Source organism: Littorina saxatilis, linkage group LG12 (genome assembly GCF_037325665.1).
Source record: "Littorina saxatilis isolate snail1 linkage group LG12, US_GU_Lsax_2.0, whole genome shotgun sequence".
NCBI classification, from domain to species: Eukaryota; Metazoa; Mollusca; class Gastropoda; order Littorinimorpha; family Littorinidae; genus Littorina; species Littorina saxatilis.
In genome coordinates this window covers 57565221-57584241 of record NC_090256.1, presented here as the reverse complement: position 1 = coordinate 57584241, position 19021 = coordinate 57565221, and the positions used below count along the sequence as shown (strand labels likewise).

At 42.2% G+C, this 19021-nt stretch overlaps 1 protein-coding gene and 1 long non-coding RNA gene across 3 annotated transcripts in view; one reads left to right on the top strand and one right to left on the bottom strand.

Annotated features, from left to right (window-relative positions):
• Positions 1 to 19021, top strand: part of LOC138982360 (S-acyl fatty acid synthase thioesterase, medium chain-like) — a 104320-nt gene that overhangs the window by 83656 nt on the left and 1643 nt on the right. The window contains exons 7-8 of one of the 2 annotated variants that reach the window (XR_011460855.1): positions 15708 to 15791; positions 18482 to 18988. Coding sequence is in view for 1 of the 2 variants with exons in the window: in XM_070355613.1 (XP_070211714.1) it covers positions 15708 to 15756 (49 nt within the window). In the remaining variant the exon portion in view is untranslated. The remainder of the gene's footprint in view (positions 1 to 15707; positions 15792 to 18481; positions 18989 to 19021) is intronic. The other variant, XM_070355613.1, reaches the window with a different exon arrangement.
• On the bottom strand, positions 9932 to 12449 carry LOC138982353 (uncharacterized). The gene is made up of 3 exons (XR_011460854.1): positions 12281 to 12449; positions 11845 to 11938; positions 9932 to 11272 (listed from the first exon to the last, which is right to left on the bottom strand). It is a non-coding gene; the product is annotated as an uncharacterized lncRNA (long non-coding RNA).

Genomic DNA, 19021 nt, shown 5'->3' with positions numbered 1-19021 from the left:
GCCGTGAAAAGTAGGATATGCGCCGAAATGGCTGCGATCTGCTGGCCGATGTGAATGCGTGATGTATTGTGTAAAAAATTCCATCTCACACGGCATAAATAAATCGCTGCGCTTAGAACTGTACCCACGGAATACGCGCGATATAAGCGTCATATTGATTGATTGATTGATTGAAAATAGATTAATTAGTCTTATGATTAAAATTTAAGAAATCGATCCAAAAATGATTTCATCTTATTCTTTATCATTTCCTGATTCCAAAAACATATAGATATGATAGGTTGTGATCAAAACAAGCTCAGAAAGGTAACAAGAATACAGAAAAGCGCGCTTTCTTGCTTAGCACAATACGCTACCGCGCTAATCTGGCGTGTCAATATCACTACGTCAGTTTTGCACGTGGGAGGTGAGCGATTTCCTTCACGCGGGGATTGACGAAGCTGTACTGTCTTGGTGAAAAAAATACAGTGCGTTCAGTTTCATCCCGTGAGTTCGACAGCTTGACTAAATGTATTAATTTCGCCTTACGCGACTTGTTTCTCTTCCTCTCTCTCTCGCTCTGTCTCTGTCTCTGTCTCTCTCACACACACACCCACACCCACAGCCACAGTGTGTTTGTTTGTCTGTGTTTTTGTGTGTGTTTGCGCGCGCGCGCGCGTGTGTGTGTGTGTGTGTGTGCATGTCAGTGAGTGAGTGTGTGTGTGTGTGTATGTGTGTATGTGCGTGTGTGCGTGTGTGTGTGTGAGTGTGTGTGAGTGTGTGTGTATGTGTGTGTGTCTCGGTGTGTCCGGATGTGTGTCCCGGTGTGTGTGTGTGTGTGTGTGTGTGTGTGTGTGTGTGTGTGTGTGTGTGAGGGTATGTGTGTTTGGTGTGTGTATGGGGGGAGGGGGTAGCATATTCACTTACCTCCTTTCCGCTCTCACCCCAAAAGCACAGCAAATCAGAAAGTGTTGGAGACACCAGAGGAGACATAATTGAGGTAGTTGTGCCACTTAAATTCAATTTATGATTATGTCCCGCGGTATCTATCAAGGACGAGGCCAGCTCTGAGTTCGCGGTATTTTTAATGGCATCCGCAATGTGTAGAACTTGTAATCCTCCTTCAAGATACTGACACATATGTGCTTTTGCCCTTTGGTACTCAGTCATGTATGTTTCGGTACCCCCCCCCCCCCCCCTCACCCCCTGCCCCACCTTCCCGTTTTCTTATTGAAATATTCTTTTCAGATACTCCGTGTCTCTCAGACAACCGGCGAATCACGCATCTAACATTCAAACGAATGTTCAGTGCTTGACTCCCAGTGATCCTTTCCTGAGTCAAGCCCGAACAACGACGTTTAGTTTCATTGTTTGCAATTTTGGGACACCGGAAACTGTTCAGTCATGAACGCTAAAATTGCATGACTGTGATCAGCTCCAAAAGGTCACCCTTGTCTGTTGTACATTAGTTTTGCTGGGTGACTCCCGTATGATCATGTGCACTACATTTCGATATAACTATTTGTGTAGCGTTGTCGACACAAAATGACGAAACAAGTAGCTATCGACACGTAGCCACGTGGTAGCGCTATTGACACAAGGCACGCGTGTACGTATCATTTGCACTACGTGTCGATATCACAAAAACAAAAATGTAACCCAATGTTCGCTATAATCACCACGTGCACAAGTGAATCAGAACTACAAGTTGATATCACTGTCCATTTGCTCTGTCGACGCCCGTTTTTAACCGCTTGCTTCCCTTTATATAATAAACAGTCTATAGTTCGTCGTCCTCCCAAACAAAATCCTTTCGGTATGTCATCAGGAATTTTGGATTTTGGGTAGGGAAATCCTTTCATGCAATGCATTTCGGAGCGAGACAACAACATAATGTCGGTCACGCTTGAAATTAACGCTACTTGATATTGCTTTCCAAACTTATACGAAGTGTACGGGAGCATAGGCTCAGTTAACTTAACTTGCCTCGAACGGTGAGATAAAGAACATATGTACCGTACACAAATACGAACGCAGGGACTCGGAAACTCGAGTCGAGGTAATACTGATCCCCACGCTCGAGAACTCAAGTGTAATACTTGAAGTTAGAATCTCCATCGCCAACCACGAGACAGATTAGCTCAGTTGGTAAAGCGCCCGATCGCTTCAGTTTCATGACGCCCGCTACTAACCATACAGCCGAACCAAGCCGATCTAGGTTCGGCGAACGTACGGCGAATGTTGCACTGTGCCTAGTTCGGTGAACTAACTAGCGGCGAATATTTCGGCGACACCTGTCACATGATCAAGAAATATCCCGTGAGAAGACTCGTGATCGGTTGACAGCGTTATAGCCGCCATTTATGTCACTCTTCGAGGATGAAGATGCACACATATTCAACCAATGAAAAGTCAGTTCGCCTAAGATTACAGTGACGCGCTGCAGGTTTGCAGGAGTGAATCGGCGAACCTCGAACATTGCAGCTGCAACCAAAAAATAGGGGAATCCCCTGATTTGATGACGTCAGTAGTGCAACGATCGCCGAACCTAGTTCGGCTTGGTTCGGCTGTAGTTAGTTGCGGGCTTGACATTGGTGGACACGGGTTCGATCCTCTTCGACGGCAATATCATTTTTTGTTCTTACTTAAAAAAAAAAATTCTGAACTCATAATTCTTTTATTTTATTCATGTTATTCTATCCAAACGTTTTGGATGATCTAATGAATCGAAATAATCAAAAAGTTGCATAATTATTGAGTACTTCCAGCGAACAATTCCCCAGAATTACCCATTCAATTTTTATTTTTATTAGTAACATCGACTTTTGTCAAATGCCCTATGGGTATCACCGCGACAACATGTAATGGTGAGATCAAGAAAATGTACCAAACACAAATACGAACGGAGAAACTCGGAAACCGAGTTGACACATGCTCAAGAACGCACGTGTAATTTATGTTTGCACTTCTACTTTTATTTTCACGCCTGGGAATTGTGCGACGGGTTGGCTAAGTGGTAGAACATTACCCTCTGTCCCGGCGGTCTTGGGTTCGAGTCCCGTAAATTGCAAGATGTTTTAAAAACTTTTTGTTCTCAATTTTTCAACTTTTTCTTCTTCTTTTCTGAACTCTATATTCTTGTATTTTATTCATTTTGATTTATTTCAAAGGTTTTGAGTCGTGTACTAAAAATCGAATATAGTGCATAGCCATAATATAATTAAGTGCCCCTGAACAGCTTTCCCAGAATCCCGTATTCTATTTTTAGTACGGGATACCCCTAAGAAAAGGTCAAAGGGCATAATATGTATTACCCCGTGTCGACTGATAGTAATGGTAGTTGAGCACTTCTAGTTTGATCCACTTCTGTTCCAAGTAAAACGGAAGCCTCCTTATGGCGCTATAGACCTAACTTTTAAATTTCAAAAAAATATATTGACAGCTTTTTACACAAACTGGACAAAGGATTCTGTTATCATCAAAACAAAGTCAGTACAGTTCGAAGTTTTAAAAGTTTGAAAATAAGGAGTATGTCAAGCAAACTCACGGGTGGGGGACTGTTCCGCACCATGCTCGTTTGGAGCGATGTGTTCCGGTTGTAGCTAGTCGCTATTTTTTCACTTGCTTTGGATCGCGCGCGAAGGTAGTTTGGTCAGTCAGACCCTTCTCACAATATCTGGCGCATCGCGTCACAGGATGGCTAGACCACATTTAAATGTTATAGAAGTGCTGTTTGGGGGTCTAGATTGTCGACAAGCTTGCTTTATGTGACTGTAACCGAGTGCCGAAACACCACAATCACCTTTGGAGGCGAAGTCCAATCAAACAGGATTGAGAATTTTATAGCTTATTTCTAAGCATTTGTCTTAGATTAAAAACACACACAGGCGCGCACACAAACTTTTCCTTTATTATGTACAGTGGTTCACCACCCTCCCACCCCCCGCACACTCTCGCTCATCTAATTAAAAATGGTAATAAGAGATACTTGGATATGAAATGGTATTCTTAAAGGTTCTGATAAAAATATAAAGTAGCTATATGAGAAGCAATGGCGTCAGCCGCAGCAATGTCTCTTCATATCCAGGGACCAAGTGGGTGCGTGTGCACAAGTCCAGCGATAAGTTTGGGACCTTGCCACCCAAGGTCTTTATTAAAACTTAAAAGATAGCTTAATTTTTCATTTGGGGTATTTGGCAGGATATTTCTATTCGAGTTTATAAACTGAGTCAGGGGTTGAAAGTGGCATGAGTTCAAATCACACTCCAAAGTCAAATGAGCAATGCTGAGGTCGGATTCACAGGTGCATTTAAGCTCTAGAAATTGGTAGTTCCCAGCTTCTGCCCTTATGCGGTTAATCCTTTTTATTACACGTGGGCATGCATTATAGGTGTTCATCTGTTTTGATGGGGCTTCCCGAATGAGCCAAGCCAGAGCTTATAGCCGTGTGCATGTATTTGTTCCTCCATTCTCTCCAGAGAAGAGAGTATGTAAGGCTACTGATCTCAGAAGCAGACAATGGCAGGTCTACCCCGGAGGCGCCTATGCCTTGGGCAGCTTCTTTAGCGGCTTTGTCTGCTCTCTCGTTGCCAGGCACGTTCACGTGTGCTGGACACCAGACCAGGTTAATCTCGCTTCCTTTTTTAATAATTTTATTTACCAGCTCCTTTATGGCAATGACAAGATCCTGTCTTTTTGATCTTTTGTTAGTTCTTAATGCTTCAATGGCTGCTTTGGAGTCAGAGAATATAGCTATCTTTTGAGGAGGAGTGTTCCTGAGATTGAGATGAACAAGCGACATGCAGATGGCAAGGAGCTCAGCTGAGAAGATCGAGTTTCTGTTGCACAGTTTAAATTTCCCAGTCAGGTCATCGCTGGGGATTACAAAAGCTGCGCCAGCCTTCTTGTCATCCAGAACTGACCCGTCTGTGTAAACATGAACATGGCCTTTGTATACAGTATCAATGTGCTCAAGGGCTTGTATCCTGAGTAGTAACTGATCATCCTTTGTAGCTGTACAATATTCTGTGTCAAAATTCATTTCTTTCATTGTCCATGAGGGATCACGAGATATGGGGTTTTGGGCCACATCATTGGGGTCGACACTGATTTCGCTGAAGAGTGAAGAAGCATTGAATTGAGCCAGTGAGGTAAAAGTAGTGCCAAAGTGGGCCTTTTTGTTTTGGACATGGTTGTAATGCGGTTGTAGCTCCTCTTTTGTTGAGTTTTGCACTGTGTTGGCTCAAACATTGTAAGCCTTACCTTGTCATTGTAATTATTGCAGGAGACAAGTCGTGGCGTGATATTGATGTTCACATTCTCTGAGGTAGAACTGGTGATAAAAATGGCAATTCACAGTCAAAAATATTGTGGTTCCTGTTGGTATAAAAATGAACAGCAAATTGTTCCGGATGGGATTTTTCCTTGCAAATTGTTCCGGTTGGGGTTAGTATTTGATAGTCACTATAATGTGTGTTTTCTGATTGTATATCAGAGTTTGCTACTTAGCAAATGCAGTTATTCTACTTTATACCAGCAAAGCTGGCAGGTATCCCACGAACGCTGTCCTGACTTCGACTCGAGGCATGTTCAGTCTTGTCGAGAATACATGATAAAGAAACATTCTTTGTTAGAAAACTATGGCTCCAGTTGGGGATGAAAGTTCACACACAAATTTGGAACATACTCGATTTTTGATCTTCTTACCTTCCTTTCCTGAGAAAATTCGAAAGTTTGGTTCTAGAACTTACTCAGTTGTACATGGTTCTTCATTTTTCCTCTTGCTTAGAGAAATAGAAAATCTCAAATGTCACGGGGAATATGTGCCTGCTACAGAATAAAAAGAAGGCGCTGTAATCGCCTTGTACTATATAGGCTGCATTCAACAATACAGCATGCGATCCTCAAAAGTTTGAAGGAATCCACTGCACGCCGTATATTCGGCTATACCGAGCGCGCAGCTCCGGACCGCGGAAGTAAAGCGTTCCCACAAACATCACGGTTAGTGTCCTCCATTCAAAGCAAACCGTGTCTCTTTGAAACTACCTACAGCCTTTATTTATGGTTGTGTGGATGCATAAGGTATCAGGGGCGGATCACATCATTTTTAAGGGAGGGGGGGGGGGGTTCCAAATTTCTTTTAGCGGGACAATTCGACGAAGCGAGGCCGCGAAGCGTTCGAACCTCCTAAGGGGATCCGGAGGCATGCCCCCGAAAAAAAATGTTGATAAAAACAAGGAAAATGGAGCAATCTGGTGCAATCTGAGCCAAGAAACTGCCCCTTAAAAGTACATTTAAGAAGACAAGTTTGGATCTAAACAAGGACAATTGACTTTTTTTTGGTGCAACCTGAGCCAACAAATTACCCAAGTACTTTCCAAAACCGTCACTTAGAAGAAGCCGTCTCCTAGGGGGGTCCGGGGGCATGCCCCCCCCCCCCCCCGAAAATTTTTGATAAAAATCAAGAAAAATGGAGCAATCTGGTGCAATCTGAGCCATCAGTTTTTCTTTACTTTCAATTTTTTTTCTCTCTTTTTTTTCAGGCTAGGGGGGTGAGGGGGGGGGGGGGGGCGAAAACCCCGGAATCCCCCTCCCCTCCTGGATCCGCCCCTGCCGGTATGTATCTGGAACATGTGTGGTTTTCAGCGAGAAATATGATACACGTAAACGAACATACGAACCGATTTGCTGTAGATCCGTCCATATTTTAACATGTTCTTCCACTTTCATCTCATCCTACACGACTCCTTATAGATAAATGGACTGCTAAGCCTAACAATTATTTTCATTGATGTGTCCTTCGCATATATGTGAATGTTCACCATTTAAAACGGTCTGGATTTTGCTAAAATTCAAAAAGAAATGAATCAGTCAAAACTTTGTGGAATAGACCTTTTTCACTTAAATTTTGGCGCATGCGCTGTGAAGTTTATTGTCAGATCTACCGGAACTAGGGGGCAAAAGGAAAAATCGACAACGAGGCTTGGTGCAAAGTCAAGTGCGGAGACGACGAGGCAAACTGTTGTGTTTGCAACTGCAAGTGCAACAGTGGAATGAAGAAAGAGAAATACGGTGGACAGAATTTGTCATGATTGTATGGCTTTCCGATGGGTGCAAGTGCGAAGGCGTAACAGCGAAGGACGCGATGGGTGCAAGCAATCCGACGACAGGGGTTTGTCGTGCCATTGAAAAATCTGCTCGAGTCACTTCGTGTCTGGCAATGGCACGGCTATCAGCGATGCCAACTACGTTGACTTCGTACCCACCCTTAATCTTGGATTTCCCCCTCCCCACTCTCTACCTCTCTCTCTCTCTCTCGCATGATACCGTATATACATACACGGATGTTTTTCTGTGTGTGAGTTTGTGTGTACGATACCGTGTGTACGTATGCGTTTGTGCGTGTGTGTGCGTGTGTGTGTGTGTGTGTGCGGTGTGTGTGTGTGTGTGTGTGTAATGAAGAGAGAGAGAGAGAGAGAGAGAGAGAGAGCGAGAGCGAGAGCGAGCGGTAATTGAATTTGGCTTTTACCGAATGAAAACTATTGTCAAAAACAGTGCATTAAGAACTAAAACCAACCAACCATAAAATAAAAAGCACCCTCCATCCCTTTTAACTGTCTCTCTCTTCTGCTTTCTCGCGCTTTTTCTGTCTGTCAATCCCCCCCCCCCCCCTCTCTCTCTCCCCCTCTCATTTCATAAAAGAATTTGGGAGAGAAGAAAAGGTTTCAATATCCTCGGTTATACCTTGTGTCAATATTTCCATTTACAAATATATATTATGCAATAACACTGTCTTACAATTAGTCAAAAACAAAGCCCTTTTTTTCTAAAAAGATCAAAATCCGAAAGAAACAACTGAAAATCATGCAGAGACTTTCTTCCGAAAATTACAAATCTCTGGCAAATTGAAAGGAACAACAAAATATTCCTTCAGAGAGAGAGAGAGAGAGAGAAAGAGAGAGAGAGAGAGAGAGAGAGAGAGAGAGAGAGAGAGAGAGAGAGAGAGAGAGAGAGAGAGAGAGAGAGAACTCAGAACTCAGAATGGTTTATTATTAAAGCCACAGAGAGAGAGAGAGTGAGAGAGAGAGAGAGAGAGAGAGAGAGAGAGAGAGAGAGAGAGGCAGAGAGAGAGACTGAGTGAGTGAGCGAGTGAGCAAGAGAGAGAGATAGAGAGAGATAGAGAGTCACACACACACACACATATACACACACAGGCACACACACACACACACACACACAAACACACACACACACACACTGAAACAGACAGACACACGCACACACACGCACACACATACATACACAGACATACATATACACACACAAACCACGAGTGAGAGCGAGAGACTGAAAAAATGAGAAAGAGAGAGTCGTCAGTAGGTAGTGGTATTGACACGTAGCAATAATGACACGTCGCGCTAAAAGATGTAGTGCTGTCGACACGTAGTGATAATGAACTGGTAGCGACTCATCGACAAATTATTTGTAGCACTAATCAACGTAGCGATAGCGGCACATGGCACAAATGACACGTAGGACAAATGACACTCAGCACAAATGACACGTAGCGCTAGCGATACGCACCCTCGTTTATGCAGGGGAAGTTCGCCAAGTCTTTCGTCCATATACCACCAATAGCCGTTTCAAACCATACCTTCGTGCATGTCCTTGACTTTTTGTTCATGATTTTGAACAAGATAATCCGTTTTCTTGCAGAATTTCTCAAAGTAATCTTCTGGCAAAGTAATCTTCGAGCATCGAAAGTGAAAAAGATATTTCAGGCCAGGCACCTATTGCCCCCTAGTTCCGGTTATCAGAGAGAGGCTGCCGTGCCCTAAAATCTGATTGGTCGAAACGCTGGGGGCAAAGGTTATACGAAAAAGGTCTATCGCGACTCCGCAGCGCCTGGATCGGAATAAAATTGCCTCCGTGTTGGAGACTATACGCAGCATCACGATCATTGATTGAGCTAAAGAGTCGGGGTGTGGAGGCGCACGCTCGATATAGCCTTGAATATACGGGGTGCACTGGGTCCTTGCTGAAATAAAGGGCTTTTTGCCATCGTACCCCTCAACATTGACACAAAACCTCCCCTTTTGTTTTACCGCTCAAGCGATACACACCTGCATCAGTAGAAATGACATAACACATACAATATGCCAAATAGCGAAACAAAACAACCTGATTTGCATCGATAATTAATGTTGCTTCTCCTCTTATGTAAACGTTGCCAAGTTGTGCCTATTTCCTGAACTTCCGTCGATTTGTAATTGATACCTTACGTTTTTATCGGGTCGATTTTGGTAGTACCCTTATTTTGGCGGCGGTCACATGACCCCTGTAAAAGAAATATTTAAAAGATTGAATGAATTGACACGGAAGTGAAGTCAATAAAGGAGAGGTTCATATTCGGAGAAAAGAAACAAAAAGGAATCATGAAACCAAAACCTAGGTGCACATCAGTATTTGGCTCCTAGCCAGTGCGGTCTGACTTAAATACCGCCCGATACCGCCCGACGTCAAACCAAAGCATATACACGTTATTTTTTTGACTTTATAGTAGTTGTATGGTATTTTATTGCGATGTGCCAAATTTAAAGTCATAAAAATCAAAAATAAGGGAGTTTTGGGGCATTTTCCAAGACTGCTAGTGAACGAAAGTGAAAGCATGTCGACTTGTTTTTAGACCCCGGCCACCGCCCGACATCAAACTAAAGCATGAACATGTCATCTATCTATACAAGGAACTTAGTCGATAAATATCGACAGGGGGCGGACAAATGGTTTACATGTGAAATGTGTGTATATGGGTGTGGGTCTGAAACAAACAAACAAACAAACAAACCATGTGAACCCCCCCCCCCCTCCCACCGCTCGCGGGCTGAACGACTGACGTCACATGTCGCTTCGGTCTTTTCCAGAAGAACACCGCGTGTACATAATACACAATTCGATCGCGTAACACTGCCAATGCCCTTTTTCGCAACGAAAACCGTGCTGCTGTTTCTTGTGTGTTAAATCTGAAAGCAATATAAGTGAACGAACAATTGAAAACTGATATCACGTTACTAAACTCCCAAAAGTAATAAATTACTTCTGACTGCGGTACACAATACATTTTCAAAGCAATTTTTATTATTTTCAAGACATAAAAAATACAACGGAAGAAAAATGCAAGCAATAACAATTTTTTTAAAGTACAGACTAAATACTGAAGCTCTCTATTTCTCTTTAGTATGTTGGATTCAGGTGTACTTACTCACAGTTGCAGACATATACAGATTCAAACACGTGTCGAGCGTAAAACAAAAAGTGAAACTAGAGAATAACATGAACCTGAAAACTTTTAAAATATTTGTACCCAGCACCAAATGAGATTATTGTAAAAAAAAAAATGTAATACAAAGTGTGTGTGTTCTACATAAGACAGGAGAATTTACATAGCAACAGAAAACATGCTTGTAAATCACTGAGCACCAATGTAGCTAACTTTGCCCGTCTTACACCTTGTTAATGTTAGTGTCACTGGTACGCAACCTGTTCTTCATGCTCTACTCTTTTCACCCGCGCTGCACTTTGTCCATCATTGACATTGTCCTCAGCTTGTGGTGAACTCCGATTTAAAAAAAAAAAGCAGGACAGCATTTTCGAAAACATCTTCTCGCACTTTCAAAGAAATGTCAAATGCATAAACTGTGTCATAAAAAAGCACAGGCACTGTATCATTGGTTTGGCACTGTTGCAGAAAGTCCTTGTCATCAGCTTTCATTTTGGCAGAGCAAGCGACACCCACAGTCCGACGAAAAATGTCCTGCATGTCAAGGAACATTTGCACAATGTTGTCTTTGACAAATGTCAGTCCTCCTCGGTTAAGCACCGTTGTCATGTCAGTTGAAGAATCACAATCACTTTCTGACAGCTCACTGAACCTCAGTGCTTCTAAACAGCGCAGTTTCTCGTATCTGTATGCACCTTTCTTGAGGCCCCAAACTTTCTTTTTTAGTTTCTTCACCACACTCCCAGCAACATACCTGATCACATCCTTCCTCACACACTGGCACCGGTCGGTCATTCGCGTTGTCTTCCTGTTTGCACCCATAGGTTGCTTCGACCAGCCTTTCAAACATCCTGAGGCAAATGGAAGCTGATGCATGAGTCGACTTGGTGACCTCTGTAATGCTTGCATGGCTTGCGTAGTACAATGAGTGAGCCTTTTCCTTGGCCGCGTTCCGGAACTTCCCTCGTAGACCAAGGCATGACTCAAACACCTGAAGTTTGTCCCGAAGAACAGCACCTGTCAAACAGACCACAAAGTCTTACACTTGAACACATACAATAGAACCACCTTTGTATTACCTCAAACAATCTGAGAAAGCGGGTCTTTAAAAGGAGGCAGTCTTAAAATGAAGGAAAATTTACAGAAGTTATGCACAGACAAACTGACAAAATAAGGTCTTAAAAGGGAGGGATTATCAAATTGGGGGGGGGGGGTGGTCCACTGTATATATATATATATATATATATACAATAATAGATTTTTATTAGTCCATATCTTGGGATAATTCCCTGCCTCGTATAACTTTAAAAGAAAGGCAAACACACACACCATTGTATTCAAAAAGAACACTTGCACATTGACAAGCTTCATATTGATTGATTGAAGTCTGGAATGTGTACGCGAATGATCAACAATAATTACACGTATGCCATACAGGGAGCACTGCTTACTATATATGACAGCTTATTCTCAGCGTAACTGAATAACTTGAAATTTAAACTTGAAATTGTTTTACATTATAAGCAAAAGTGAAAACACTACTCCAACAAAATTGTATTCATTCATACAGTGTTTCTCTAAACACTTACAGTCCAAGGTTTTAACATGGCTTCACAGATCAGCTGACAGGCATTCATTTTCTGCAATCTCACTGCACACCTCTTCCAAAAGTGGAACTGTCACCTGTTGACATTTAAAAACACATGTAAATGTACACACAGTGACACAATAAAAAATCATGCGTAATGAGAATTATCCAAAAATATTATATGATGCATTGGTGTCAAATGTGTTATGGTATTTTATGTTATCACAGAATCTAAGTCTTGAAAAATACAAATGTTCACACAAAAATATGGCAAATACCACATGAGACTGAAATATACACAAATCTGCAGTAACTTGACTGAGAAATCACAAGCGGGTGTAGTTGTAGGCATCACAATCACAAGACAAACAAATTCTGCCTTTATGTTTAATATTTTTTAACAATAAATGTTGCAAATGTAACGAATAACTTCTCACCTTTTGTGAAATAGTACTTTGAGCTTGACATACTTCTGACAAAAGTGGTGCTTGCTTCCTGAAACAAAATTATTCAATGATGAAAAGAACTGAATGTGGCAGTGTTCAAAGTGATATTCAAACTTGTATGTAACTATCAGTACCTATACTGTAAAACGAGAAGGCTATTGGCATGCTCGTCAATCAGTATGTGTCATTCAGTGTTTTGTGCTGTAACAATGAAATGCAATCAATGCAAGTTCGTGCAGTCTAGAAATAAATACAACAATAATTTCAATTGAAACCACAAACTAGTCAAATAAATTGTGTAAATAGTTGGACAAAGAGATGCTTATTAACCCAGGGAAATAACAGGATTTCTTAGCAAAACTTTCCCAACCCATTTACCTGATTCAGTCCGGCTTTTCTGCTTTTAACACTTACTTTCAGTTTCACTAGAATATATCACAACTACAAGAATAACAATGGAACAGGAATGAGATTTTGTTTTGTTTTTGTAAACTACATCAGGATTTAACTAGTTTGGAAGCTCTGCTTACATACAAAATACAGACAGTGACGTTCAATCGTGGTGGCTGATCAGTGCACTGTGACTGACTGAGACGGACGATTCGATTTGATCGCTTCACCACGCCTTTCCAACTATGTGCTCCCATACAGTTTTGGTAGATACATGCTTGTGCAAGTATGTTATTAGTATTACCAATATGAATCTTATTTTCCTTTCGATGGTCAGTTTTACTCACCTCTGTAACGGCAGTCACCTCTGCGAATGCTGTCGAAGAATCTAACCGAAAGTAAACATTCTGGGAATCTACGCGCATCGGCCTTGACGCAAGTTCAATACTGAGCCAATGAGCGCGGCGCGAGAATCTTCCCGCACCGTAGACCAGATTAGTAGGTGCTTGATTTTGGTATTTTGATTTTACATAACATTAAACCTTTCTTGGGGTTCATGGTCATGGCAACAGCCATAATAATATTATATCATGTATAATATTACATTTCAGCATATTTGAATTACATGTCATCATACCAAACTGTCATACATTTTTATTCCCACATCATTCTGATTGATCACAACCAAACCTACTATCAGTGGACACATCCAAATGTAAGCGCCTGTTCTTGACAACTTTTAATCGATCTAAAAATAGCAACTTGCCGCCAACAGACACTGTTTGGCCTGTAGGTAAAATGTACAATGTATTTTCTGATTTGTGCACAAAAGCTTTTTTTCTTTTTTCTTTTTTTTTAACATAACAATGTTTAATGTCACTGTATGTTTAAAAGACCATGGTCATATTTGTAAAAAAAATGTTAAATTAGAAAATAAATAACATTTTGGTTCATGATTTTTCCTACACCTGTGCTGAAAATAAGAAATAAAAATGTCGGTATATAAGTCGCTCAAATACAACTAGGTATGAATGGCTCGGTTTGAGTTTGTTGCAGTTGACCCTGCACAATGCGACCTATCATGTCTTTGCGATTTTGCCGTCACCCCTCCCATAGGGTGACGTATTTCACAACTTCCTGTGTTACACAAACTCTGTGAAGACCAACTTTGCCTTCACTCCTCCCATAGGGTGACGGATTTCACAACTTTCTACAGATGAACAAAATGTTGCCTCCACCCCTCCCATAGGGTGACGGATGTCACAACTTCCTGTGTACACAAACTGATGACGTATTTCACAACAAAATGGCGCTGCCCATGGTCAACCTCGAAACTATCCGTATAGAATGGGGGCGTCCTCGCCCCCATAATATATATACGTGTGTGTGTGTGTGTGTGTGTGTGTGTTCGCGATGCACGGCCAAAGTTCTCAATGGATCTGCTTCAAATTTGGTGGGCATATTCAGGTAGACCCCGGACACAACCTGGTCGATGAGAATTTTCAACACGTGCTCTCAGCGCGCAGCGCTGAACCGATTTTGGTTTTCTGTAGATCCACTGCTACATCCATTCCCAGTAACTCTTCCTTATCTTCTCCAGTGTTTTGCGCGTTTATCTCCCTTCCTTCGTGTGGCGTCAATCCATATTCCCGTTACTATTTTTAGAAGGTCACTGTCCACAACGCTTTCATCCCGGCGAAGCCGGATATTCCCGTTACTATTTTTAGAAGGTCACTGTCCACAACGCTTTCATCCCGGCGAAGCCGGGTATTCCTCTACTTCTTCCCGGCGAAGCCGGGTATTCGGCTCTACTTCTTCCCGGCGAAGCCGGGTATCATTCGGCTCTACTTCTTCCCGGAGAAGCCGGGTACCCGGCGAAGCGGGTATTCATTCTAGTATTTTTATATATCTATTATCTTGTCTCACTTTGTACCAAATTTTAAGTCTTAGAAATCAAAAATAAGAGAGTAATGATGCTTGTTTGTTTGTTTGTTTGATTGCTTGCTTTTAACGCCCAGCCGACCACGAAGGGCCATAATTATCAGGGGGCGGTGCTGCTTTGACATATAACGTGCGCCACACACAAGACAGAAGTCGCAGCACAGGCTTCATGTCTCACCCAGTCACATTATTCTGACACCGGACCAACCAGTGAGTAATGATGCATTTTCTAAGAGCTATAGGGCAAAAGTGAAAACTGACACCGACCGACACCGCCCGATGTCAAACCAAATCATATACACGTTGTATTTTTGACTTTATAGTAATTGTATGGTAATTTTAAGTCATAGAAATAAAAAACAAGGGAGTAATAATGCATTTTCCAAGAGCTATAGGGCAAAAGTGAAAGCATATCGACTTGTTTTTAGACCCCACCAAGTACTATCTTCACAACCTTGTCTCAATTTGTACCAAATTTTAAGTCATTTTCAAAGAGCTCTATATAGGGCAAACGTGAAAAATGATACTATGAGTATGACTTAAAATTTGGTACACCGCAATAAAATATCATACAATTACTATAAAGTCTAAATTATAACGTGTATCTGCTTTGGTTTGACGTCGGGCGGTGTCGGGCGGTATCAGTTTTCACTTTTGCCCTAAGCTCTTTGATAATGTATCATAACTCCCTTATTTTTTATTTCTATTACTTAAGATTTGGTACAAAGTGAGACAAGGTTGTGAAGACAGTAAAGAGGTTACAACACGAGTGTTTTTTTTATATGGCTTGTATTTCAGTCAAGACCCAGCGGATGAATATCATGTAAAGCTTTGTGAAATGGTAACTTTTTAACGAAGAACACATTCTTCCTCGGACGGTGTTCATTGAAGCAAACACTAAATGCGGCAGAATCTCATTCATCCTTTCTTTTTTAACTGCCATTTTTAAGTGTCGCTGTGCATGTTGAAAGCTTCATGTTCAGAACTGATGTTGCTGTACAACTGTATGTAATTGGCCAGCCTTTGGTTTACACTTAGTGTTTTATATGTTGCTATAATTACTAAAACAATGTTTTTTAATTTTCAGGGAAAAAGCATCCGGACATCAAACATTCGTGCAATGTGTGGCAATATAATGGTTTAAAATATTTCGGACAAAAAGATCATCAAGGTGAGTTTAAATGTTCATAATTCTGATGTAAGTCAAGCTTATCTTTTATCTTGAGTAACTATCTCTGTCATGTCTCTCTCAGGCTGCTCGACGACAGAAAAGTTGCCAGGAACCGATTCCTTGAGTGTGGCCAATTGTTCCCCATTTCTGGTTCACTTGAACTGCAGGCAATTTTGTTGAGTGATTAAAAGTTATGGATTCTTGAAAAAGGTGTGCGTTTGAGGATAAGACACTGTCAAAGTTTTGAAACAGTATTTTTCTTCTTCATGGTTATAAAAAACTGCAGCACCTGTGTTCAATTTCTGAAGATGCATTATTACTACAGTGGCACCCCCCTTTTAAGACCTTTAAACAATCTGAGAAAATCGAGTCTAAAAAGGTAACAAGTCTTAAAATGGGGGTAATTTTACAGAGGTTATGAACAGAAAATGTGAGAAAACAAGGTCTTAAAAAGAAGGGAGTTTTAAATTGGGGGGGTCATAGAAGGGAGGTTCCACTGCATTAATCATGCCATGGAAATCATGATGATTTTACAGATAAATACAATGACAATTAAAAGCAATTTGCAGCCCAGTGTCTTATCATCTGATTATATTCTGTCTATTTTTATCATTGCATCTTTGCTACAGAAATTCATGGTTACATCTTGACCAAAAGTCAATTATCTATACATATAAATAAAAGAGAGTGTCTGTCTGTCTGTGTGTGTGTGTGTGTGTGTGTCTGTCTGTGGTCGCCATACCTCAGAGATGGCAAAAGATAAGCACAAGATATTTTGCATGCACACTGCCCTGGACCCACAAATGTGCACCTGGGTTTTAGTTTCTCCAGACATTGTTTCCTTCCTCGGATAATTACCCTCCCCATCTATCAATACAGTCTATATAGTGCAAGGGAGGTAAGTCATGGTTTGTCACCCACGGAAGGGAGGTAACTCTCATCAAACCAGTATACCGTGTCATTCTCAAGGGTTACCCCCCGCCCGCTATCATCCCGCCGCCCCCCCCCCCCCCCCACACACACACACACACACACACTAACCCTGCCCCCTGCTCCCCGGGCCCTCCCTGCCTTCCAGATCATCGCGAATAATGTTTACGAAACGATCGCCTCAGTGAAAGATCACGAGAATTTACAGATTTCTCTCCCCTGTTCAAAAAGGTATGACGCGCTCACTCATGAGGTATGCGTGCTTTGATCAGACGGTAACTACAGTGGGTGTGAGAAGGGGTAAACAAATCACGAAGAACACGTTGAACCAAATAGAAACTTGCCTTGCCTATACATCCAAATGTATGAGCTCACACTGTCATTTTTCTTATCCACATTGGAATAAGATTCGAGAGGTTTCTGAGAGAGGGGAGAGCAGAAACACCCGGGCGGTGTGTGTGTGTGTGTGTCTGTCTGTCTGTGATCGCCAAAGCTCCGAGAAGGGAGGGGGCAGGAAGACGACCGCCGCTGCCGACGCCGCCGCGCTGCCAGCCCTCCAATCCTCCTCCGCCTCCCCCCCCCCCCCCCCCCCCCCAAGAGAGAAACTTTTAGTTGTGGCTTGGCTCTTCTAAAAAAAAAGTAAACTTGCCCCCCCCCCCCCCCTTTCAATCCCCAGATCCGACCCCCCCTCCACCACCACCCCCATTCCCACCACCACCGCCGACTCCACAACTACCACTCCCACTAGCCCTACATCATCATTAACAATAAACGGTAAAATGATGTTGGTGGTAGTAACTGATTTAGCAATGAGCTAGAATTTTTAGGAAGGTTCTAGAATTAAAGGGAGGTAACTCTTTCTTTGTTATTCACGGAATGGAGGTAACTCGCGAAGCCGGGCTATATAAGAATGGATGTAAGTGTGTGTGTTTGTGTGTCTGTGGTCGCCATACCTCAGAGATGGCAAAAGGTAGGAACAATAAAGTGTGCATGCACACTGCCCTGAACCCACAGATATGCACCTGGGTTTTAGTTTCTCGAGACATTGTTTCCTTCCTCGGATAATGACCCTCCCCATTAATGAATACAGGCTATATAGTGCAAGAGAGGTAAGTCATGCTTTGTCACCCATGGAAGGGAGGTAACTATTATCAAACCAGTATACCTGTCATTCTCAAGGGCTGCCCCCCACCCGCTATCACCCCCACACACTCCCAACACCCCGTCCCCCCTTCCCAATCATCGCACATAATACAGTCTGTCTCTCGAATTTTCCAGACACTGTTTACGAAACGATCGCCTCAGGGAGAGATCACGTGAATTTACAGACTTCTCTCCCCTGTTCAATACAGTATGACGCCCTCACTCATGACGTATGCGTGGTTTGATCAGACCGCAACTAAAGTGGGTGTGAGAAGGGGTACACCAATCACGGAGAACACGTTGAACGAAATACAAACTTGCCTTGCCTATAAATCCAAATGTATGAACTCACACTTTAATTTTTTTTTTATCCACATTGGAATAAGATTCTAGAGGTTTGTGAGAGAGGAGAGGTCAGAAACACCCGGGCCTGACTGCTAGTACATATAAATAAAAGAGAGTGTCTGTCTGTCTGTGTGTGTGTGTGTGTCTGTCTGTGGTCGCCATACCTCTGAGATGGCAAGAGGCAGGAACAAGATAGTGTGCACGTACACTCCCTAGGTGCCGCAGATGTGCACCTGGGTTTTAGTTTCTTGATTCATTGTTTCCTTTCTCAGATTATGGACCTCCCATTTATTGAATACAGCCTATATGGTGCAAGACCAGTTCAGTGCCTACTGTTCACCTGTAGCAAGCACATCATGCCAGTGATATTAGAGACTCGCTATTGCTCCTATGAGGGGAAGAAATGAAAGGAATGAAAAATTAACTGGACAGTTCCGGAAATTTCTAGAAGGTAAGGGAGATAACTCTTTTTTGTCTGTGGTCGCCATACCTCTGAGATGGCAAGAGGCCGGAACAAGATAGTGTGCACGTACACTCCCTACGTGCCGCAGATGTGCACCTGGGTTTTAGTTTCTTGATTCATTGTTTCCTTTTTCAGATTATGGACCTCCCATTTATTGAATACAGCCTATAATTATGGTGCAAGACCAGTTCAGTGCCTACTGTTCACCTGTAGCAAGCACATCATGCCAGTGATATTAGAGACTCGCTATTGCTCCTATGAGGGGAAGAAATGAAGAATGAAAAATTAACTGGACAGTTCCGGAAATTTCTAGAAGGTAAGGGAGATAACTCTTTTTTGTATCCAAACA